This window comes from Bos indicus x Bos taurus, chromosome 18 (genome assembly GCF_003369695.1).
Source record: "Bos indicus x Bos taurus breed Angus x Brahman F1 hybrid chromosome 18, Bos_hybrid_MaternalHap_v2.0, whole genome shotgun sequence".
NCBI classification, from domain to species: Eukaryota; Metazoa; Chordata; class Mammalia; order Artiodactyla; family Bovidae; genus Bos; species Bos indicus x Bos taurus.
Window position 1 is genome coordinate 44,786,079 of NC_040093.1, and position 25,063 is coordinate 44,811,141.

At 44.8% G+C, this 25,063-nt stretch overlaps 1 protein-coding gene across 5 annotated transcripts in view; it reads left to right on the forward strand.

The window, feature by feature from the left end:
- The first annotated feature begins 292 nt into the window (after positions 1-292).
- The window catches only part of TOX3 (TOX high mobility group box family member 3), a 122,617-nt gene continuing 97,846 nt past the window's right edge, over positions 293-25,063 (forward strand). Inside the window, exon 1 of one of the 5 annotated variants that reach the window (XM_027513597.1) lies at positions 293-427. Coding sequence is in view for 2 of the 5 variants with exons in the window: in XM_027513595.1 (XP_027369396.1) it covers positions 1,535-1,621 (87 nt within the window). In the remaining 3 variants the exon portion in view is untranslated. Of the gene's footprint in view, positions 428-1,061; positions 1,622-21,157; positions 21,850-25,063 lie in introns of those variants that run through there. The other 4 variants (XM_027513595.1, XM_027513594.1, XM_027513598.1 and 1 more) reach the window with 4 other exon arrangements.

The window sequence follows — 25,063 nt, forward strand, 5'->3', positions numbered from 1 at the left end:
AAATATTTGTAAATTTCTCCCTTCCGGTTAGTTTCTAGATAACCAAATTGGAGAGGGGGGCAAATCTCACAGCCTCTCCCTAACGTTCTCGTCTGCTATAAAATCCCTTCCCTTCTGCCAAGGCTGAGGGCCAAACTCTCAAATGAACCCGAAGCAAAGTGGAGCGTAGGGACGTGGGAGTGGGGTGTAAGATGCAGCTTAAAGAAAGAGAAAGAAAGGAAGAGGGGCTGGGAGAGTGCAGTGTGAGGAAGTCAATCACCCAGAACCTTTTAGGAAAATAGGGACATTTTCTCTCCTAGAGCAGTGAGTGATCCGCCTAGATCCAGTTACTCAAATGCCTTTCGAATATAAACAAGAGCAAAGAAAACACGAAGAGAAGCGACACGAGCCTGAACTCCGGAGCTTCAGGTCTGCCTACCTGTGAAAGGTCAGGCCCCCACCCCCTCCCCACAGGTGTACCCTGGCTCCCCGCTCTCGAGAGGTAATCGTGCAGGTGACCTGCTGGGCTAGGTACCTCTGAGAGGAAGGGGACACTCGCAGGGGAAGGCAGAGTGCCGTAGAGGGACCGGGGGACCCACGAGAAAGGAATGGGGGCGAGGAGTGGAAACCGAGGAAAAGAGCGGTGGTGGGAAGGGAGTGGACGGCGCGTGGATGCTGATGACTGCAGCCGGGGGACCCAGGGCAGCGGTGGTGGGAAAGGGGTCTGGAGGGCCACACCGGGCACCGGGCTGGCCGAAGCGGCCGAGGAAAGGAGGGGAGCGAGGAGCGCTCCGAGGCAGCGGGGACAAAGAGGACCGGAGAGGGAAGGGGGGCGCGGTGGGAAGAAGAGGGGCCCCGGAGAGGGGGAGACCGCCGGGCGGGCGACGGGGCGGGTGAGGGCTGCGCGAGGCGCAGGGTGAGCGGCGAGGGGCCGCGCGGGGCAGGGGCCGGCGGGGCGGGGTCCGCGCGCCCGGAGGCGGTCCGGGCCGAGAGCGCACCGGCGGGGCGGGCGGCGCGCCAGCTGCCCGCGGTGGGAGGGGCGGAGCGGCGGCAGCGCGGGGAGGGGACCGGCGGCGGAGGGAGGCAGGAGGGGGAGAAGGAGGGGAGGGGCCGGGCCCCTTGTCTCCGCGGCTCCTCTCCTCAGTCCGCCCGGGGAGGAGGAGGAGGAGCGCGGCCAGCCACCGCCGCCGCCGTCCCAGCCTCGCCCCGCGCACCTGAACTCGCCGCGCCGTCCCGGGCCCCCGCGCCGCACCCCGCGCCCCGGGCCCCCGGCCCGCGCGCAGCGCTGCCTCGGTGCCCCGGCGGGGCGCGTCCCCCGGGCCGCCTCCCGCTCTCCCGCGGTTCGCGTGGCCGCGCCTTTGTGTGCGGCGGCCGCGGCTCCCGGGCTCCTTCGGCTCCAGGTCGCTGCGCCCCTCCGGCCCCGCGTCCCGCGCGCCGCCCCCGGGACAACCCCGGCCCGGCGCCCCCCGACGGTGGATCTAGCGGCTTCGAGGAGGCGGGCACCGGCCCCGGCGAGCCCTAGTACCGGCCCCGCGGCCCCGGGCCCGGCTCAGGCATGGATGTGAGGTTCTACCCCGCGGCGGCCGGGGACCCCGCCGGCCTGGACTTCGCGCAGTGCCTGGGGTACTACGGCTACAGCAAGGTGACCGGGCCAGGCTGGGGCCGGGGGGCGGCGGGGCGGGGGCCATCTCTCCATCCCGGGCGCGCCCAGCTCTGCCTGCTGCACTTTTCTCTCCCTACTACACTCCTTTCCCTTTGCGCCTTCGTCTCTGTCCAACTCTCTCTCTCTACTCTTTCTGTCCCCTTCCCACCCCCCTTTTTGTCCCTCAGCCTGCGCTCCCCTCTCCCCTCCGCCTCTCCTCCCACTATCTCACTCCCCCACCCCCCACTCCGCCGACTCTCTTTGGCTGCCCCCAAAGAAGCAAGGAGCAGCCCAAGAACTGCAAGAGGGGACTGGCTTTGTTGTTGTTATTAGTAAACCCGATCGCAGGCTCCCTGAGTTTGGGGTGGAGGGGGGCAACTCAGGAGTCCTCGATCTCGTGGTCTGATGATCTCGCCACCCCCCTCCCAGTCCATCTCACCTCCCCCACGCCCCCGAGAGCTGGACTAGGGGCCGCTTAGCGAAGGAAAGGAACTAACTTTTGAGCGTGCCCTGGATGGGGGGAAGAGGGGGCCGGGAAGTGGTGGGACCCCCGCAGGTGGCCTTTGCTGCCCTCTCGCTGGGGCACTTTGGACCACGCAACGGAGGGGCCCGCTCTTCCCGGGTTAGCGCGAGTGGCTTCTCATCTTTCATTTTCTGGGGAGGGGTAAATTTGGCATTTCGGGGAGATCAGGGTTGGAGACCTCCACACCACGCCCTGGATCACCCCACCTCCTTCACCTCCCCCTGCGCCAACTTTGAGGACCGAGCATTTCAGGTGGCGGAAGGTGGATCTCTCGGAAGGGCAGCTGGCGCCGCGCGGAGCGGAGAGTCCGTGCGGGAGCCGGAGTCCTTGGGCCAGGGCAGCGCGGACTCGCGTTCTCCATCCTTCCTGAAGCCCCCAAGGCCAAGCTTTGGAGGAAACATCACCCCGAGGGCGATATTCAGAGAAAGAGCTGTGCCTTTTGAATGTGGTTTTTCTTTCTCCTTCCCACCCCTGCTCCTCCCTCCCCCACCCCCACCCCCCTTTTTCTTTCAAATCTCAGTTTGTTTATGATTGCTTGGATAACAGAGGAGGAAATAAAGAGCCTGCAGAAAGAAAGATGCTATACAAAAGTAATGAGTACATAGCAGGAAGAAGGGGAATTGTATCGAGGGAGGAACGGTTTGCAGTGCCCCGTGGCTGATGGAGGCTTCTGTCCTTCTCTATTTGTTTATACTCCCATCCGATCGCAACTCCAGTGCTGAAGTTCGTGAAAGACCATCAAGGTCTCTCTCCGTCACGCTTGTCCCCTATGTCGTCATCGTCCAGCTCTGCGCCTGGCACTGAGGGGCCTCCCAGCAAGTAGAGAAGGAAGGGACACTATTCAGTGTGTTTTAACGCTTTGGTGATGCGAGGGCGAGGCGGGGGCATTCAAGCTCTCCAAATTCCTGAGCTTTGAAAGAGAAGCAACAAAAAGCCCACCGAGGTAGCCAGAGTTACCGTTTAGTTTCTGTCCTCTGATTTTGGATTTACTCAGGTTATTCAATGCTTTAAAAAGTCCCCCATGTATGCTCAGTTAGGGACTCAGGCAGCCTAATTAAGTATGTAGTGTATCTGAGAATCCACCTAATTGTTCCAGTGGGGTATTGTCTCCTTACAACTTAGCCTTGTGTATGCAAGCCTTGTCTAACTGGGCAGGCTCTTATTTTTGGAAGCCATTACCTTTCCTAATGTAACTACTTCTTTCTCTGATTTAAGATCAGCAACACTCCAATGACACCAAAATAGAAACCTTTTGTACTAATCCAGTCACTGCAATGCGTGGCAAATCTCTGTTCACTAGGATCCCAAGGGTACTTCAAGGGACCAGAGGAAATTGTGGGTGTTTCGTGTGTGTCTCTTTTTATTTTTTGAGAAAGGCTATTTGGAGTCAATTTAAACTCAGAACATTTTTTATTTCAGGGAGGGTCTAGAAAGCTTAAAAACAGACAATATTTATTGAAATGCTTGTTCACCTTCAGGAGTAGGGACGCAAGTTGGATTGCTGTCATATTTTCTTAAAGCAGCTGTTTGCCTGAAATAACTCGGTTTCATAGTAATTCTGCAATCTGTCATCTTAAGTGCTCTGTGTACCCAACTTATGAAAGTTAGCACTTAATATTGGTACAAATCAGATTGCCCTTATTTTAAGGGATGTTTGCATTTCATTCCTTGCAGATAAAAATACAAAAATCTTTCAATTGAGCCACGATACTATATTTTCCTACTCTTCATTTCATAAGTGAACAACCCAACTCTATTCCCTGTAATTTTTCTTTATGGAGAGAATGAAGGAGAAGAGGAAGTATTAACTTCATGGGTATAAAACAGCAAGTGCTAATTAAAGGTTTATAGCACTTCGTTTCATAGCTAACTTGTGTGTCTGAAGTGGCATTATTCAATACAGATTTATATTGAAAATGTAAAAACTAGCAGACAAAGGCATGCATTTATTTTATTTGAAAACACCTGTAATTATTAATCTCCAAAGACTTTAACTTTTAATCATATATATTATCTTTCTGGATGGGAAATGATGGCTTTCTAAGAAAGTCTGTTTCTGCCCTTTCTTGTTTTAACGACCATCTGGGAAACTTTAGAAGAAATACAGAGCCCTCTGCTTCAGGCTTAACAAGTGCAAAGTTAGCGCTTATCTTTAAATTTATTTACAAACCGTGAATAATAGGGTTTCATTCATTTCTCTCTTTAACAAATGACTAGAGTCCTTTGTATAAATTATATCATGTGCATTACCTTTACATTCTGTGAGTATATGGATCCTTTTTAAATGTCAGCGATCATGAAAGTGTGTAACTCTGTCTATGGAGAATGGATGAAAGAGTTTTGAGGGTTCAAAAGTCATTGCAAGTAGGAGAATAACTTCAAATAAAATATAGCCAGGATCATTAAAATCAGTTAATAATTCATGAACCAGCCACTGATGTATAAACTTAAAGTCATCTCTATTTCCTCAGGGCTAATTTCCATTTTAATTTCAAGTGGAAAATCTATTGTTTGAGCATTTCTTTTTCTGATGCAGCTAACAAATTAAACTAACACCTATATATATTTTTTTGAAAAAGGCCTTATCTTACTCAAGTGAATTAATGACCCATTGTCTATATATCTGGGTTTTTTTCTTTCTCCGGGTTCAATTTGTCTTCACCAGTAAGAAGATAATATGCAACATATCCATCAGCATGTTCAGAAGTCTGTTCCCCCTAAATAAACTGTTGTTATTTAACGTGGGTGTAAGCAAGATAAAATCACACTGTGGGTTAATAATGAACTTGGACCCAACTCTAGTTACTTTTCTGCATGTTCTTAGGGCTTCCCTGCCCCCTTTCAAAATACCGCTATTGACTTCTTACCCTAGGTAGAATGGTCCTAACTGTTGTAACTCTATAGTCCCAAACATTCCTTTCTAATTACTATATGTGTTATTGATCACTCTGCTTAATTAAGACGCTCTGATGTGAACTCTTTTCCTCCACCTCACGGGCTTCTTCCTTACCTAGCTTGAAGAGTAGGACCTGAAGGGTGATTTGTCATTGGTCTATATCGGTGGAGACCATGGTTTAAATTGAGAACATATTGAGAGGGCAGGGGCGTATGACTGAAACTCTCTTTAAGTTAATATCTTGCACTAGCATAAGAACTCATGATTTCATTTATAGGTTCTAGAGTATGGGAGTATTGAACTTTGAGAGCAGATTGAGAGATTTTTCATGTCAGGTATTTAAATAAGATGTGGAAACCACATTGTGAAGGAAATAAATTGTTTCTAAGGAACTTAAAGCAGGGGTCATAAACACAAAATGTCAATAGGGACATCTGGTTAACCTTCATGAAGCCAGGTGTTCTGGTTAAGTGGAGAGCATGCCCCATTGAAAGGGGTGCCTTGCTCAGCATTATTAGATTTTTGTCATGCCAACATTTGACCCAGTATCTCCATATTCTGCATTTCTTTTTTTTCAAGAGAATGATAATCTGTTTTTTTTTTTTTATGGGAAATAGCCTGAATTTTAAATACTGCAAATTAACAAACAATTGAAATCATTATGTAGTACTCTGAAGCATGCTCAACTTTTGTCTTGACAAACTCATAGGCAGATGAGAGTTCAAAATATCATTTTTTAATGTCATTTCTAGTTTATGTTCAGCTCTGTGGGCAGTTCTACTGCAGTGCTCACCTACATGGATTGTTTATTTGAGTGAGTGGGGGATTAATCTAATCGTTTGGATTCTATCATTTGTTACTTTCATTGTCTCAAACCAATGGAATAGTTGTTATAGACCAGCATTTGGCAAACTGTATCCTGCAGGTCACATCTGGCCCCTTGACTGTTCTGCTGTGGTCTGCAAGTTAAGGTTGGTCTTTGCATTTTTAAATGGTTGAAAGAATTTGAAAGAAGTATAATATTGGATTGGCCAGAAGTTCGTTTGGGTTTTAAGTAAATTGGTACAGAAAGTCCCAAGTGAGCTTTTTGGCCAACCCAATATTTTGTGACTGTGAAAACTACATGAAATTGACTTTCGTGTTCCATAAATAAAGTTTTATCGAAACACAGCCCCACTCATTTGTTTACATCTTATCTGGGAGGTGGGCTGCTTTGATGCCGCAGTGGCAGAGATGAGTCATGGTGACAAAGACTGCATGGTTTGCAAAGCCTGAAGCATTTGCTGTTTGCCCCTTTATAGAGAAAGGTTGCCAACCCCTGTTCTAGATAATTAGTCCACTGATGGTGCCGTAATCTTCCTGTGTTCCAAGCCAAGGCAGCAGAAAGGAAATCAAGCTGGTCTAACTGGAAAGATGTCTATCTCAGAGAATGTTTCTGGAAATGGTTCTAGAACAGTGGGGTCTCAGCCCTGCCTTCGGTCATGGTTATGTAGGAGGAAGCTTGTAGAAGATACTGAAACTTAGCCTTACCCTGCTGCTGCAGCTAAGTCGCTTCAGTTGTGTCCGACTCTGTGCGACCCCATAGACAGCAGCCCGTCAGGCTCCCCCTTCCCTGGGATTCTCCAGGCAAGAACACTGGAGTGGGTTGCCATTTCCTTCTCCAATGCATGAAAGTGAAAAGTGAAAGTGAAGTCGCTCAGTCGTGTCCGACTCTTAGCGACCCTATGGACTGCAGCCCACCAGGCCCCTCCGTCCATGGGATTTTCCAGGCAAAAGTACTGGAGTGGGATGCCATCACCTTCTCCGAGCCTTACCCTAGAGTAGGTCAATAAGAATCTCTGGGAATGGGATCTCGGCAGCAGCATTTAAAAGCTCCTCAGGTGATTCTAATGTGCAGCCATGGTTGGAAGCTTTATTTTAGGCTGAGGATCCTGGAGTGAGTAGTGTCAAGGGGCAGTAAAACTGGGTGTGAAGTTTGTGATTGCTATAAAGAAGATAAGACCTAGGGCAGAATGGTTGGTTCCAGGTGGGCACTCAGGGTCTTCTGAGGACCTTGGCAATGCCTCAGTCATATCGGTCTGGGCTCCCCTCCACGTCCTCCATTTAATATAATATGATGTAATACCATATCTCAGTTGCTATTGATGAGGTGGTTTGTGTTTGTATTTTGTAGACATTTAATTAAGCATCTATTTGTTTTAATTTTATGATGTGTGTCTGTGTGCACATGTGTGTGTGTGCTGTGTGGCCAATTATTTTTTTTCTCATATTTTGAACATTTTTATAGGCCCCCAAGAGGCTTGGAGTTCTAGGTGTCCAGGCTGTGGTGACTAATGAATAAAGTGATCCTGCTGACAGTAACTAGATGTCCATACCCCTCACCCCGCCACCCGCATTTTGCCGTCCCAAACAGTGGAGTGTTGATGAGCACCCTGTGCTCAGTGGAGCCTAACATAGTTAGCCAAAGAGTATTAATTTCAGTCATTTCAGGTGAAGCCAACAGTTGTCTGTGTCCACAGCATTCAAAGTGCGTGTGGATATTGCAAGAACTTTCTATTCCAGATCACAAACTGTCAGGGGAATGCTGAATCCACTTGAGGACTGGTTTTGTTTACTTTGCACCAGTATTTTTTAAAAAGAAACGAGCTGTATGCTTCTCAAAGTCTTTGCATATAAATCTGGATTCCCAGCTTTTCCCTCCTCATAAACCTGGCAGTACTAGACCTGTACCCTCTTGGCATCATCTCTTGTTGCCCTGATTCAGACAACCATGCATTCCACCGTTCACCATGGTCCTTTCCTCTCTCTCTTCCTCATACTTAGACCTCGGTAAATCTCTGAGGTCCCAGGAGGCTTCAAGTTTGAAAACTTTGATTAGAAAGAGATGAAATTAAGCGAGCATCAAATGATGCCCAGACCTAGTGAAATGAGGTCACTGTCATTAGAGAAGTGTTCCTTATGGTATGTAGGAGAGTAGATTAAATGGAAAAGAGTGATCATATTATAGAGCAGTGTTTGTTAAACTTTAGCATGTACGGTGATCACCTAGAATGCTTTTTATAACACAGACTGTTGGACTTTACCCCTAGAGATACTGTAGCATCGGTCTGGGGTGGGGCTGCCAGGTGATGATGTCATGCTGTGAGTAGCATGGCATGGAGGGTGTTAAGTGGTAAGGGAAAGAGTTTGTTCTGTGTACGTTTATGGGTTAGAATGCTTTGGGCTGCAGGGAATAGAATACCCAGCAAACAGTGGCATCACCCATAAGGACACTGGTTTACTTGTAAGCCTTTAGGTGGGCCATCTCTGGCTGTTTTGGATGGTTCAGTCATGTCTTCCCTGGTGGCTCAGATGGTAAAGAATCCGCCTGCAGTGTGGAATACCTGGGTTCTATCCCTGGATTGGGAAGAGCCCCTGGAGAAGGGCATGACAACCCACTGCAGTATTCTTACCTGGAGAATCCCATGGACAGAGAAGCCTGGTGGGCTACAGTCCATGGGGTCGCAAAGAGACGGAGACAACTGAGTGACCAAGCACAGTACAGTCATGTCTTCAAGAAACCTGTTTGCTTTTCTTTTTATTCTGCCATCCTTGGGAGTTTCAACAGTCTCCTCATGGTCACAGGGTGGCTGCTGTAGCTCTTGGCATCACATGCTCACATGATATCATGCAAAATGAGAAACAGAATAGCGATGTGGTGGGAGTGGTAGCAAAGGAGCACTTTCTCCTCCTATACATCTCTTAGGAACACAAAGTGGGGAAAATGGGGTGGGAGATTGGGATGGACATATACACACGGCTATTTGTAAAATAGATAGCTGATGAGAACCTCCTGTATAGCACAGGGAACTCTACTCAGTGCTCTGTGGTGACCTAAGTGGGAAGGAGATTCGCAAAAGAGGGAATATATGTATATACATGGCTTCCCAGGTGGCTCAGTGGTTAAGAATCTGCCTGCCCATGCAGTAGGTGCAAGAGCTGCAGGTTCGATCCCTGGGTCGGGAAGATCCCCTGGAGGAGGAAATGGCAACCCACTTCAGTGTTCTTGCCTGAAAAATTCCATGGACAGAGGAACCTGGTGGGTAGGCTACCATCCATGGGGTTGCAAAGAATCAGACATAACTGAGCACATGTGTACGTACTCTGGCTGATTCACTTTGCTGTACAGCAGAAACTAATACAGCATTGTAAAGCAACTGTACTCCAATAATTTTTTTTTTAAAGAATAGCTTTCTTGATAACAGTTCCACTAAACTCTTTTGACTTATTGATCAGAAATGGATCACATGTCCACCCTAGATCCGTCATTGGCAAATAGATTGCTGTGATCAACCAATCCCATGTCATCCCCTGGGGCTGGGCACATGTCATATGAGCATAATGAATGTTATGCTCCATTAGCAAGGAGGAAGGCTGTTGGAAAGACACCTGTGTCTACTGTGGGGCACATCTGAACAATTTTGAGAGGACTGGCGGTGTGGGTGGGGTTGCCCTGTGTGAAGATGGCTCCGATTTTTTCGTGTGGGACCTGAGAAGAGGTTGTGAGGGTGGGGGCAGGGAGGAAGGATTTGAGCTAAGGAGAGGTGGGTATGGATGTGAAGGAGAGAGGCAGGGAACAGAGCATCTCTGTAGCTTAGGAAGGAGAAAAGGAGGCAGAGTGTTTGAACTTGGGACCTGAGTGAACGTTGACCTCAAACAGAAGCAGAGAGGCCAAAGGAGGAGCTGGTGTTGAAGGACAGATGGAGCTGATTGAGGATATTTTGCTGGAACATTCCCACAGAGATATCAAGTAGGTGCCCTGGAACCTGCCAGTGCCCTGGAACTCAGAGACAGAGAGAGATCGGGGCTGAAGGACCAAAGTTGAGGTCTTCCTCCATGTGATAAAGCACTGCAAATGCAAGTGACTCCTCTAAATGTAAGGAGACAGGGGTGCAAGGATATGCACTTAATCAAGAGGGTTGGCTGATGCGGTATTTGTTAATTCAGCTTCCCAGTTAGGGAGGTGGTATTTTAGGACATGACATGTGAAACTCAGAAAATTTGGAAATCTTGCTCTACCATTACAACTATGATACAAAAAAGGAGTGTGAGTGTGTGATGGTATATTTTTTCTATCTGAACAGTCATTTGGAAAGAAGCATCCTTAAATAGTGGTCATCAACTGGGAATGATGCAAAATTTGTAACACTTTATGTTACAACCACGTCAGCCACTTTTGAATTAAAATATTTCATGTGTTTTTCTTGATGTAAGAGGTACAAGTTCAAATTGGATTTTGTGACGTGTTAATGATGGCATTAGTATCTTAGGGAATCTGTTTTGAGTGTGGTTGATGAGGAAAGACAGGATTTCAGCTAAGTATGCCTATAAATTCAATATATTTTACAGGTGGATTCAGCACTCTTTACAAAACTGTTAAAATATAAGAAATAGAGGCTTTTATTCAAGGTCTGCATGAGCTTCTGACAGATTTTATTTTCTCTCTCTGTAGTAGATCATTTTATGTTCTTTGTTTCCTAGGTTTGTATCTTAATCCCTTCCTTTGGGAGGCCACGTTCTTTTAAATATGTTCCATGCGTGTGTAAAACCCATGAGCCATTGGAAAATGGCCCTTCTTGTAGGACTAACATTCTGTCTTTAATCTTAATTTAATTTTACTTTGTTTATAAAAGAATACTTTTAATGTCTTCATAATCCTGAAGTTAAACAAATTGGCCGATATCAAGAAGTGTTTGGATTTCACTCTAAATACTATCTGAATGATGTAGATTCATTCTTTTAGAGGAACTAGATTTTAAGGTGGGCCCTTCTATTCCAGCGCTTGCAAGTTTAATGTGGCCTTTGCTACACTAACTATAAATTGTTTATATAAAAGAATTATGTTAAATATTGTAACGGAAGTGAGTTCTCAACATATGTTAAATTGGTATAGTAGAACTATACCGTATTATGAGATTTTCCAGCAGTTTCTACAGCTAATTTGTAATGAGCAAGGGATTTTGATGTGCCATAGAATAACAGAAGTTTTCCACTTTCTTTTAAAAATCTTCTAGATATAGGAAGTAGAAGTCCCAAATGCTGACCTGCAGAAAACTTATATTAAATATGTATGTTTGACTTGAAACTTTTTTTTTTTTGGAAAAAAGGATGAGTTAAATTTAGAACTATAGAGTACTCATAAAGAATAGTAGTAGATCTGTTTTGTAATCGTTTATGCTTGTCTTCGGGCTTCCCAGTTGGCACTAGTGGTAAAGAATCCGCCTGCCAGTGATAGAGATGTAAAAGATATGGGTTCGATCCCTGAGTCAGGAAGATTCTCTGGAGGAGGGCATGGCAACCCACTCCAGTGTTCTTTCATGGAGACTCCCACGGACAGAGGAGCCTGGTGGGCTACTGTCCATAGGGTTGCAAAGAGTCAGACACGACTGAAGCAACTTAGCACTCATGCATGCCTGTCTTCAGGGAGAAACCCAACTCTTATTATTTGGCTTACACAAAAAATTCTAGCAGTGTTTAATGGAGAAACCATCAAAACTGTTGTACAGGTAAAACTTCTTTTGAATCCAAGTAGGGAGAATCCTCAAACTGAGTTAAATAGAAAAAGGGTTGTAAGTTGCTTCAGGCATAGCTGGATCCAGGTGTTCCAAAGGGAAGCTGTCAAGGCTCTTTTATATTAGTTCTGTTTCATCTGTTTGGCTTCTTTCTCAGTCAGGTTATACTCATATGGTGGAAAGATGTCCAGTAACAGCTGCAAGTCACACCTGCACAGCCTTCCCAAGAGGAAACAATTCTCTTCCCCACTTGTCTTAGTACCTGGTGTGCATCAAGTCTCATTGGACAGAATTGGGTCACGTGCCCAGGCCCAGTGTCACATACCCATCTTAGAATCAGAGGTGTGTACTGGCAGCCCCCACAGAAACCAGATGAGCCAAGAGTCATGGTACCATGGTACATGGTACAATGGAGCAATGGTACCTCAGAGGGACAGCAAAACACTGATGTCACAGTGAAAGGAAGCAGATGTGTGGTATTAAAAAAAGAGGGAAAAAATCCATTTAGACTGCTAAATGAAGTGAAGCTTGATGCTTTTGAAGAATTTTGAAGATTTGAGTTGTTCATGTTTCTTGTTCTTTGTGGAAACCAGAGATAGCCTGTGCCTATTCGTTGTTACCTGTTATGCATTTATTAGGAATCCACTTCTTATGAGGGCCTATTAGATGTGGTCTGCCTTTGAGAAACCTCTCGTTTGGTGGGAGAGCAGGTGTTTATAAGTGAGTGTTCAGGAAATACAAGTGTATGTGTGAGTGTGTCAATATGGGTACATGGGGAGATATTCTAGACAGAGGCCAGTGCTTGGTTTGGTAAAGTGAAGTCACTCAGTCGTATTCGACTTTTTGTGACCCCATGGACTGTAGCCTATCAGGCTCCTCCATCCATGGGATTTTCCAGGCAAGAGTGCTGGAGTGGATTGCCATTTCCTTCTCCAGGGGATCTTCCAAGTGTTCCAGAAATGGTCAAGGAAGGGGAAACTTTGATGCAGGTAAAGAAGAACCTGTGAGTTAGGGTTTGCTTGCAAGTAACAGGGAAAAAAAATCTTGAGGGCACCCCCCGCCCCCACCCCCAGTAATTAAAAGATGCTTGCTCATTGGAAGAAAAGTTATGACAAAGCTAGACAGCATATAAAGAGCAGAGACATTACTTTGCTGACAAAGGTCCATATAGTCAAAGCTATGGTGTTTCCAGTAGTCATGTACAGATGTGAGAATTGGACCATAAAGAAGGCTGAGCACTGAAGAACTGATGCTTTTGAACGGTGGTGTTGGAGAAGACTCGTGAGAGTTCCTTGGAGATCAAACCAGTCAGTCCTATAGGAAATCAGTCCTGAGTATTCATTGACAGGCCTGATGCTGAAGCTGAAGCTCCAATACTTTGGCCACCTGATGTGAAGAGCCGATTCATTAGAAAAGACCAGAATGCTGGGAAGGATTGAAGTCAGGAGGAGAAAAGGATGTCAGAGGATGAGATGGTAGGATGGCATTGTTGACTCAATGGACATGAATTTGAACAAGCTCTGGGAGATGGGGAAGGACAGGGAAGCCTCAGACACGACTGAGCAACTGAACAACAACAGCTATGGTTAGCAGTCTCTGCTCTCACTGCTGGGGGCCTGGATTTGACCCCTGGTCAAGGAACTAAAATCCCCACAAGCAGTGAAGTGTGGCCAAAATATAAAACAAAACAAGCAAAACACAAAACCTTAAAAAAACCACTTGAGAAGCAGTGCTTAAGTGAGGTAGATTTTCTCTTGTCCCTGATGAAGACTAGAGGTAAGTAGTACAGGGCTACTATGGGGGCTTCCTAAACGTCTGAGACCCAAGCTTACCTCCAACTTTCACATGCCCCTTGAACTTATGGTTCAAGGTGGAGGGCCCGTCATCCTCATGGTCCAACCAGCAGGAAGGAAATGCGGTCAAGGGAGGTTTCCAGAGGCTGCCACAGGACACTTGCTTATTCCTCACTGGCCAGAGCTGAGACACAAGGCCACGCCTATCAGTGCAAGTTTGTGGCTGGCCGTGTGCCCAGGCAGACACTCAGGTACTGAGGAAGCAGGCATGAGTGCCTGTGAGTGTGGTCTGAGGAACCTTTTCCGGTTATCTCCAAGTACAAACTGTGATGTTGTGTTTTACTTCATTCAATATTTTAGCTTTTATTTGCCCCTTAGAGGGTCCTCTTTTAGTGAAAGAGATACACCATGCTATCTTTTCAATCCTTTCTTCAGCTTTGGGGTTTTATTTTGGGCCAGCTTAAAATACACGATGATTGATCTTCTTTGCGGGAGCTGCAAATTCAGTGTCCTGACGTTAATTGATTACCTATATTTTAGGTCCAAATTTCTTTTCTTTTCGAAATACCTCTTGAATTTTTACACTATCATTTCTCAAGTCCAAACTCGTGGTAACAGAGTTTTATGCAGAAGTCAATCTTTAGTTGCATTTTTAAATGAGATTGTTTTTCAATGGACATGCTTCCTCTTTGATCAAACCCAGTTTACTTCTAACTCATCATATCCATATGTCCACCGAATCATCTTCCCCAGAAGCCTATGGTTCTCTTTGCCCTTTCTCCTCACTTAACCCCCTGAAGCTCCTGGTCCCTTTAGTTAACCTTTGACCACTGCAAAGCCAAGGCATCCCTCCCCACCATGCTTCCTCAGCCCCCTCCCCTTTTGCCATGTAGGCTTTGTCAGCCTTTGCCCAACCCTATTTCTCAACTTTAGGGTAACTGAGAACTGTGGCCATTTTCCCTACTAAAATAAAACTGTCTGAGTGTGCCTGAGTCCTTTTGTTCATCTGTTTATTCTCTTGGACATTTTCCAAATGGAGAGCCCAAGGGCTCCCCACTCTTTTCAAGTCACAGTCAGACAAGCTTTCCCCTCAGTCTTAGAAGTGAACTCTCAGCTTTCACTTCACAGGAACGTTGATATTATCTGCTGGGAATTGCTCTGCTGTCATCCCCACTTGTGTAGGAACCACTTCTCTCTTTCATCCAGACCCAGAGGAGAGCAGTTTCTACTCTTGGGGGGAAATCCCCACCACCCCATCCCCACCCCCGTAACAATGCCACTCCTTTTCTGACTGTTAAATATTCTTGATTCTGCAGACAACTCCCGTCTTTCCTGTCTGGTTCCTGTCTACTTTCAAATGTGCCTAGATGTCCTCTGACCTCCACTACATGCACTTCAGATTTTTCCACCTTCAGTTTGTTGAGGGCCACCTCACTTGTCATAATTTTGGCTGTCTCCTCAGTCCATCCATGGGCTTCCTTGGTGGCTCAGATGGTAAAGAATCTGCCTGCAATGTAGGAGACCTGGGTTCGATCCCTGGGTGGGGAAGATCTCCTGGAGAAGGGAATGACTACCCACTCCAGTATTCTGGCCCAGAAAATTCCATGGACAGAGAAGTCTGGAGGGCTACAATCTGTGGGGTTGCAGAGTCAGACAGGACTGAACAACTAACACACACACGTTATAATACGTGTCTCCGTTCAACTCACTTTTCTCCCTTACATAAATTAATGGTAAATGAAGACTATCACCAGTGGAAAACCCTATCACTTCCCAGACTTAGAGGAAAATCCTAAAGATAAACACCAGGGGAGTAAACAGTATTCTGGAAAGCTCACAGGAGACCTTGTTGGCCTCAGGCTCTGCTGTCTGTCTGTTGAAAAGGAGGATTTGCAAGTGTTAGCGAGGTGTGGAAGCTGTGTTAGTACCAAACGGAGATGCTGCCTTTGATTTTATCTGGGGTCTTGAAAGGGAGTTCAAAACAGAAGGACTTTCTCAAGATGTGATTAAACATTCTTTCTTCCTTGTCTGTAGACCTCGAAGAGCAGTGCTTCTCAAACTGAGATGTGCATGCAGGTCAGCTGGGGGTTGGGATAAAATGCAGATCAGTGGGTCTGGGGGGTGCGGGAGGGTTGGCATTGCTAACCTGTTGCTGCTGGGTCCCGGCCACTCTGGTAGTTGTGAGTCGAGAAAGGACCATCTTCATTGACACTTATCTGACTCCCTGTTTTTTAACATCTCTCTACACCGTTGCTCAGACTGGAAATGTCTACCTAGAGTTCCATGTCTTTCTTACTCCCAGGCCCTTCTCAACACACTGCAGTTTGCTTCTGTTTCTCCTTGTATTTATTGACACTGTCTTTTCCCTCTTCTGTGAGCTCTGCCTTGCCCAGGGAGACTTCGTTCATTCTTGCAAGAACATGGAGTGGCAACTTTAGGTGAGATCCTACTTTAAGCCCTGGGGCTATGCTTTTCTGATGGCTCCTTGAAATCTCCTGTCTCTACCCCTACCCTTCTATCTCCTGTGACCTTCCTTGTCTCTGGTCCCCAAATACAGTGCATTTGGGTCCTTCTGCTCTTTTGTCCTGTCTGCTTTCTCTCCTCTTCCCAGACAGTGGAAATGTCCTCCCAAAACTTGTCTCCTTGCTCTTTTGCCCCTGTATGTTTTCCCCCACTTCATGTGCAGGTCTTGTCCTCTGCCTTTCGCTGTTCTCTCTCTGATGTTGTTTGTATCAGATATCTATTGCCGTGTAACAAATTAAACCTTGTGGCTTGAAACAAAAAACAGGTTTCCCTTGGGATTCTGCTAGTCTGCAAGTTAGGCTGGATCCAGAGGCACAGTTATTCTATTTTTAAATTTATTTACTCTAATTGGAGGATAATTGCTCTACAGTATGGCACAGTTATTCTTACTTAGCTGGGTTCCCTTATGTGTTTGTGATTGATGGCAGGTCGGCTAGGAGGCTCTGCTTCTGGAGGTTGGCTGACTGTCTGCTGGGGGTCCTCGCTTCTCCTGCAAGCGCATGTAGTCTCTCCCCTCTGGCAAGCCAAATTGTACACAGGAGTCTGGATGGCAGCATTTTAAGAAGTTCAAAGAACCCTTGAGTTCAGGCTCAGAAACTCTTCCTTCTTGCACATTCTACTGCTCAAAGCCAGCTTCAAGGGGAGAAGTAGATTCCATTTCTTGAAAGGAACTATTGCAAATTCACATGACAAAGGCGTGTGGATACAGGGAGATGTGGGGCTTTTTTTTTTTGCAGTCTACCCCCCCAAGGCCTCAAATCTTCATCTCTGGCTTCATATGCATTTCTCATCTCCTACATGGCAGCTCTCTAGAAGATATTACCACTTCCCCGTCTGCCATCTATTCAAATCCAACATAAGCCATATGGCCACCTGCATCCCTCTTCCCCTGAAGCTCCCCTTCACATTTTCACCATTTCTCTCAGTGCCCTCACTATTTTCAGATACAAAAAATTAATCATGATTACTTGGCCCCTTTCATTCCTTTAGGGCAATAACTCTTCATAGTGTCTTCATTTTTCTTCTCATGCACTCTTTTGCATCTATCTTCTTTCTTTCCATTGCCAGCATCCTAGCCCAGGCCTCTGTCATAACCCAAGGCTCCTCACCAACTCGGTATTCTCTAAATTTCTCCCACCTGCAGCTGAGTCTGTGCTCCACTTTGATTTGATCCTCAAAAGGATATTAGTCTAAGCATCATTCTCCTTCTACAAGCACTTCCAGTGGCTCATCTTTGTGTATACCAGTGCTTTCTCAGCCTTGCCACCTCTTTTTGGCCATATCTATACATCACTGATATTATTTATTAAATATTTTGTGGACTTCACTAGCAGTCCAGTGGTTAAGACTTTACCTTCGGGTGCAGGGGGTGTGGGTTTGATCCCTGGTCAGAAAACTAACATCCCACATGCCTTGAGGCCAAAAACGGAAACATAAACAATAAGAGCAATATTGTAACAAATTTGATAAAGACTTTAAAAATAGCTTACATCAAAAAATTAAAAAAAATTGTTTTTTACATTGGTTCACTTTTTATTTTATATCACTATTGCATAACGCAATCTTGTATTGCTTGCAATATGTAAAAATTAGCCATACAATAAATGCAAAACTGTTAATATTTTTAAAACACTTATTTATATATCTATTAAATTAATCCATTTATGCATAATAGATATTGGGAGTATTGGCCTACTGGCTAAATTGCTTTGTCCTCAACTTGACATTGAAGACCCTTCATATCTAGTACCAAAGTTAACCACATTAAGGAAAAATAAAATTCCTTAGAAAAGATTATTGAATTTTATTAAGGATCATTACAGTGGCTATAGATCAGCGTCACAAAGTAGGATTGCCTGTCTTAATATTTTTGTGCATTATTTAGATATATCAGTTGTTTTGAACATATTAATTTGAATTAGCTATTTTTCCTGGCCTTCAAAGCTCTGCTGTTCATACTTACGTTCTTGGTGGCATAATAGTCTTGTTCTGTGTGCATTAATAATTTTTCAAATATTATCTCCAGTTCTGACTTTGGCTTGACAGGTTTCCAGCTGCCAGTGGGCTAAAATTTTGTACTACATATTCCCTTATTCATGGCTTGTCTTAATTCTAGATTCCTGGGAAAGACTTTAGTTGTGATGTATACCATTGTGATCATCTGAAAAGTCACCTCATTGTTAGACACTTTGAAAACACTGATGTTTGAGCAGATGCAAGATGGGGGGTTGTAGTTGGCACTCACCTGCCTTCCCCATGACTTTTGAACCTGTGTGTTTATTAGGGTAAAACTGGTGGAAGTTCAGGGCAGAAACCAAGTGAAGGAAAACCAAGTCAGTTTAAAGGGATTCGGATAGACTTATATGGACAACAGGAGGCAAGAGAGACAGTGGTTGAGAGTGATCCAGAAGACTCATATCTAGAGACAAAAACGATGTCCAGATGTGGGGAGGAAAAAGAAAAGGGTATTTTTTTTTTTAAAGAGGCCAGTTCAACCTTAAGTTAACTGATAACTTTTGGACTATAGTCAACACCTTATTCGGAGAAGGCAATGGCACCCCACTCCAGTACTCTTGCCTGGAGAATCCCATGGGCGGGGGAGCCTGGTGGGCTGCAGTCCATGGGGTCGCTTAGAGTTGGACACAACTGAGCGACTTCATTTTCACTTTTCACTTTCATGCATTGGAGAAGGAAATGGCAACCCACTCCAGTGTTCTTGCCTGGAGAATCCGAGGGACGGGGGAGCCTGGTGGGCTGCCGACTGTGGGGTCGCACAGAGTCAGACACGACTGAAGCGACTTAGCAGCAGCAGCAGCAGCAACACCTTATTGCTTGACTACTAAAATTTCCCAGTGAAATGTAACCCACATGTGAGAACTCAACTTTCGGGGAAATGTTTTTCTGATGATAAATTTGGCCACTATACTTAATGGTTGACACAGAATTCTTGTCCTTTAGTTTCCTATCAGAAATGATGCTCTTGAAGTCTGCTGCTCAATCCTTAGTAAAAATGGTTGTAAGAGATAATATATTTATGGCGAATGGCCTGAAGAAGATGCAGTGCAGCCATTCAACCAGATAACCTAATTTAATGTGAGGCTTCTGCCAGCCTGAGAGCTGCCTGCTCAGGACGATGCCCTGTTGTGCACCCCGCTCCACAGTTGCTTCACTGGGTCTTTCTCATACATCGATTGCACACTCCTAGGGCTTCACTTTGCAGGAATAATGGTTTCATGAATATCTTCTTTTCAGTTCTGTTTAGGCTGTATCCCATTACATATCCCAGTGTCCTCTTTTATGATGTCTTACCAGAGAATCTTAGGTTACTGTACAGGAAAAGCTGGGGGAAAAAAAATCACTTAGCTTTAGCTAATAGGTATTATTAATCTTGTTACTCTCATTTCTTTGCATTGGCTGCCAAGAAGCTTGGAGTCCAACATGAAACTTACTCAGTAACTATCCAGGAGAGTAGAATGTACATTCTGGTCATCTTGGCTTTATTATTTTCTTAATTTTTTTGCCTTGATTCTTAGAAATATAAACTCTCTCTTAGAATCAATTGTACTTTTAAAAGTCGCCCAACTCTTTTGTGGAGAAAGACAGGTTATGAATAAATACTTAAAATGCTCCTAAGTACAACGAGCGTGTTTATATAGTGTCAAGGATACCTTGCATATCTTTCTACAAGAGAAATTTCCACTTAGGAAATTAAAGTCTACTGGTTATGTCAATATTGTGCAACTGAAAAAAAAAAAAAATCACCAAACACATCCCTTCCCCTTTTGGTCTTTTTATAAGAACGAGTCTAATTCTCAACTTAAAACTCTTGCTAGAGTTCATCTCTTTTAGGATATTTTCCCCAGAGTTAGGGAATCTATTGAATTGATGAGAACAGAGAAACTGGGATAGTCCCTGAGCATTCAAATCAGTGTTTGAGCTCTGTTATCAGTCAAAAATTTCCCCTAATTCCTATATGTTCACATTATGCCATCATTAGCATTTATCTTGGACTTCCCTGGTAGCTCAGCTGGTAAAGAATCCACCTGCAATTGAGTAGATGCGGTTTTAATTTTACCTGAAGACTGTGCTAAGATTACGCCAGTGTTGGGAGTCCATTGGACCAGTTGTCAAGTGGTGACTGGTCCACACATACATTCCAGGGCCCATGAGTTGGCTCCCTCATAATTGGAAAACATTTCTACTCACACCCAGGGCATTTGATCTTTGAGAAAGTGTTGCTGTCTTGGTTCTGGGAAGCCTGCCCGGTGCCACGTGAGCTTTGCCCAAATTAAGAGGAGCAGTTAACCTCTTGTAAAACCAGCCACCCTCTTAGATTGCTTTAAAGTGACTCATGGCAATGCAGATGTACTTTACCATTGTCTTGGGGCCACTGTTTTGTTTAATCAGCTCCCTGAAAAGTGGAAAACTTTATTTTGGTAACTTTGGAAAGCAGCCTGACTCATTCCTCCTTCAGTTGTTTATCTAAGGTTGGCTCAAGAGGTCTAATGGATTTTAATGACTGAATATCGAGCAGTTGGCAGGCTGGCAGAGTGTTGGGGCAGAGGCCCGGTTGGAGCCACTTTCCACTATGTATGGGCTCTTTGATCTCCAGCACATTTGTGAGCCTCATCTCTAAAATGGGAGTTCTGTTCTGTTGGGTGGTAGACAGACACTGGTGAACAAAACGGAGAAATCCTGCTCATAGGACTTCCATTTTAGAGGCTTCTAGACCCACCTGCTGCATGGGATTGTTGTGTGTAATAAATAAGCTTCTTGTTGTTCAGTTGCTAAACCATGTCCAGTTCTTTTGCGACCCTGTGGACTACAGCCCGTCAAACTCCTCTGTCCATAGGATTTCCCAGGCAAGAATACTGGTTGCCATTTCCTTATCCGGGGGATCTTCCCAACCCAGGGATCGAACCCAGTCTCCTGCAATGGTGGGCAGATTCTTTATCACCGAGCCACCTGGGAAGCCCATAAATAAATTTACTTTGTAGAAATTAATGACAGCATTTATAGCATAGGGTTGTTGTAAATATTGACTGTAGCTCTTTGTATACTAATGGCTTCATAATTGTTAGCTATTATCATCAATGGGGCTTCCCAGGTGGCACAATGGTAAAGAATCTGCCTGCCAGTGCAGGAGACACAGGTTCAATTCCTGGGTCGGGAAGATCCCCTGGAGGAAGTAATGGCAACCCATGCCAGTATTCTCGCCTGGAAAATTCCAGAGGAGACTGGCAGGCTACAGTCCATGGGGTCACAGAGTCGGACACCACTAAGCACCATGCATGGCACAGTAATTATCATCATTATTCTAGGCTATTATTTTTCATCTGAGATCAGGTGAATTTCTTCAGATGTGGAGAGATTGCTGAATAGACTGTGGGAGAAGGATCTTGCCCCAGAATATCAAATATATGAACAGAACTGTTTGGAGGACTTTACACCTTAAACATTGATAGATGGATCCTGTTTTCTTTGCTTAATGTATAACTAGGTCAGGGTTTCTCAACCTCAGCACTATTGATGTTTGGGGCCAGATAATTCTTTGTTTTGGAGCTTTTTTGTATATTATTGGGTGTTAGCAGCAACCTCTAGTCACTAGATGCCTGTAGCACCTCCAGTAAAATCGAGAAATGTCTCTTGGAAATGTCTCTCAACTTGGCCAAATGTTCTTTGGGGGGTAGAATTGCCCCTGGTTGGGAACCGCTGAGCTGGAGAAATATTTTGGAAAACTTTCTGGTCTTATCATTTAGAAAGTGCTAACTGGGATGAAGTACTCTTTCGCTACAAAGGGCATTTATCTAAATATAGGGCAGGTTTTTCTCTAGGGCCTAATGGAGCTAAAAGGAGGCTCCGTTACCATGTGTGCCTCAGAATAGCTAAGAAGGCCAGTGTCTGTTTTGGGGAGTCACCGGGGAAGGAAGTCCCTGGACCAGGTAAGAGAATCAACAGCTGTCTTGGCATCTGGCAACTGTTTTCTTTTTCTTCCTCTCTCTTTCTATTTGGGGATCTCTCTGGGCTAATAGAAAAAACTTTTGAATTTGCAAAGCTATGTGATACAGTAGATTGAGAAGAGAAGGTCTGTGTTCACTAGACGGAATAATTGTTCATGAACTTGGGACTTGGCTCAGTTAGGGTCCACCTGTGTCTCTAGATACTTGAATTGTTAAAATAACATCAGTGACTGGTTCTATGCAATGATTACATTAAATAACAGATACAATCTGGATATCAAGGATTTCTGTTTCTCATCCCATTTCTTCTAATTTGGGGGTCACATTCAAGTTGATTATTTCATGTGTTTGGTCATTTCCAGTTTATCTGCTAGCAGTTATTCTTTTTAGGCTTGAGTCACATGAATCCCAAACTCAGAAATCTTTTCTTCATTCATCCCTCAAATATTTTGCAGTGACTATTCTGTGTAGCAGCAGTCCCCAATGTTTTTGGCACCAGGGATCGGTTTTCTGGAAGACAATTTTTCTGCAGACTGGGGGGATTCGAGTGACGGGGAGTGGCTGTAAATACAGATGAAGCTTCACTCATTCGCCCACTGCTCACCTCCTGCTGTGAGGCCCAAGTCCTAACAGGCAATGGACCAGTACCTGTCAGGTTTGGGGGCCCCTGCGTATGGTGCATAGAAGCTTAAGGAATAGTTTTGACTTTCTACACGGTGACCTCCATGTCTGTCAGTCTTGATTGTCTGTCCTCAGAACACATCTCTGTCTGGCGTGCAGAAAAATCTCAGTTTATAACTAGTTGAAATGTATTATGCTAATAGTCAATGTCCCTTGTATAAAGATTCTATAGACTGATTACACATTCCTTGAACAATTGATAGGATGTCTTAAGGAACCTGTAGCAATGTGTTCAAAAGAACAAATTCCAAGAACATGTACTGTGGCGGTCTAGCATTTTCCAAGCAATAAATTGCAAAGCCTACCTGGCTGATCCTTCCAGAGCGGTCGTCGCCATGACCTTTCCCTCTCTACCATGCTTGGAATTCCCAAAGGGAAGGGGGACTGCTGCAGACAACAATGTGCCCTCTTGGGCTCTGATCAGGGTTTTATTGTCAGGAAATCCCCCTTTTCAGGGACTTCATTGTCTACATCCTCTAACCAGCCCTCCTCTAAACCGCTCCCCCATCCCCTACCAGCCAACAGATTTCAAGGCTTTATGGAAATGAAAAGTTGCTCTTCTTCACAAAGAAAGATTGGGGGAGATAAAGTGATTAACACTTATTTTGTTCAGGAATCCATCTGAGCCACCATCCTTGAACACTCATTTGGCTTGTTGGAAGGGTAATCTCTTTCAGAAACATTGGACAGAATTGACCAATTCATTATGTATGTAAGTCTGCTTAAGAATGTTTAATTCAGTGAGTCCTCATCTCCAGGCTTCGTAATCTCCTGCCTTGGCTATTCTGTGCTCTTTGAGTTTCTGCAACTCATTTCTCCCTTGATTATTGAATCTTTCCCTGGACATTCCAGACATGGTAGAATCTCAATGAATAGATGGATGGGGGTGGGGAATTCCACACTCTTTTAGTTAGTTGTCGATGACGGAATTGTTCTGGGGTAATTAAACTTGGGCAACTACAAACTTGAAAAAAGTATGAGAATACTTAAGCCAGTGGAAATGTTGGAGCATGCCTTAGAGGCAGCAGTAGCTTATAAAATGTAGCTACTTTGGCCAATATGGGAGAAGTTCCTGGAGAGCCAATTCTGGAAGATCTAAAGGAAAACAAGTGAACATTTAGTTCTTTATGGGCAGACCAATGTTTTTGCTATTTAAAGAGAGAAATAATTCAGTTGTGGGTATCTTTCAGTGGGATGTGTGTGTGTCTGTGTGTATATATAATGTGTGTGTATATTTTTTTTGTTTGTTTAAACTCATTTACTCTTCCTTTTGGGTTTACCTAGCAGGTTTGTGTTATAAATTAATGCAGTATTAATACTTATAACAGGGAAGGGAGGGAGTGGGGAAAATATTTTTAAAAAATTGGGAAACGTTGAAAGGGCCTGTGTGTGTGTGTGTGCGCGCGTGCGTGCAGGCACTTGTACTGGGACTCAGATGAACGTCCCAGCAGTAGAAAGTAGCAGAGGTGTGAGAAGAGACCCTCTCTTTAGCTATTGCCTTTGTAGTTCAGGCCTCCACTATCTCTGATTGCAAAGAAGCAATGAAATACATTTATACATGCTTGACAGTAGCCACTGATTTGAAATTGATGTTTTTCCCTTTAGGTGTAGCTGGTAAAGTTGCTGATGGCAGGCTGCACGCTTCTTAACAAGTGGCCAGATGTCTGAAGTAGAATTTGATTTATTATTTTATTTTGTATGTGTTTTACTTATGTGTCTAAGTAATTTAGGGAAGTGCTCTGGACTCCAGATAATTTTTTTTTCTCCCATTTCCTTTGCAGTAGGAGGGCTTCAGGGAAAAGGGCAGAAGGAAAAAAGAAAACAACCCCACAAACTTCTTCGCGTGGATCATTACATTTTAATAAATACGTGGGTAGCTCTCCTCCCCCAATCACCAACCTTTGTATTCATCCAAAATGTTCTTCAGTTCATTTTATTTACTGTAGCCAATTAGTTGCAGTGAGTTCAACACACACGGTGGCAGTCAAGTCCTGCAAGTTTACTTTCCAAAACTCAACCCCTAAACTCATGACCTAAGAGGAGTGGGATGGGGGATGGGAGGGAGGCTCAAGAGGAAGGGAACGTATGTATACTCGGAGCGGGTTCACTTTGTTGCACATCAGAAACTAACACAGCGCTGAAAAGCAATTACACTCCGGTTAAAAATAAGTCAAACCCCAAGCCTCCTTTTTTTCCCCTTAAAGAGCATGCCTTTTAGACTTTTGTGGAGAGGGGAATGGCAACCCACTCCAGTATTCTTGCCTTGAGACTCCCATGGACAGAGGAGACTGGCGGGCTACAGTTCGTGGGATCGCAGAGTTAAAGACACGACTGAGTGACTAACACTACATTGCTTAGACTTTTGAAACTGGAATAGAACAGAGCAGAATTTTTTTTCTTTTTATGATCATTCCAGCTAAGGAAACTGATTGGGGGATTTTACTTTAGCAGAACTTGGCGGGGGAGGAGGAAAGTCATAGAGCCACGACCAGGCAGCAAATGGGGGTTCTCAGTG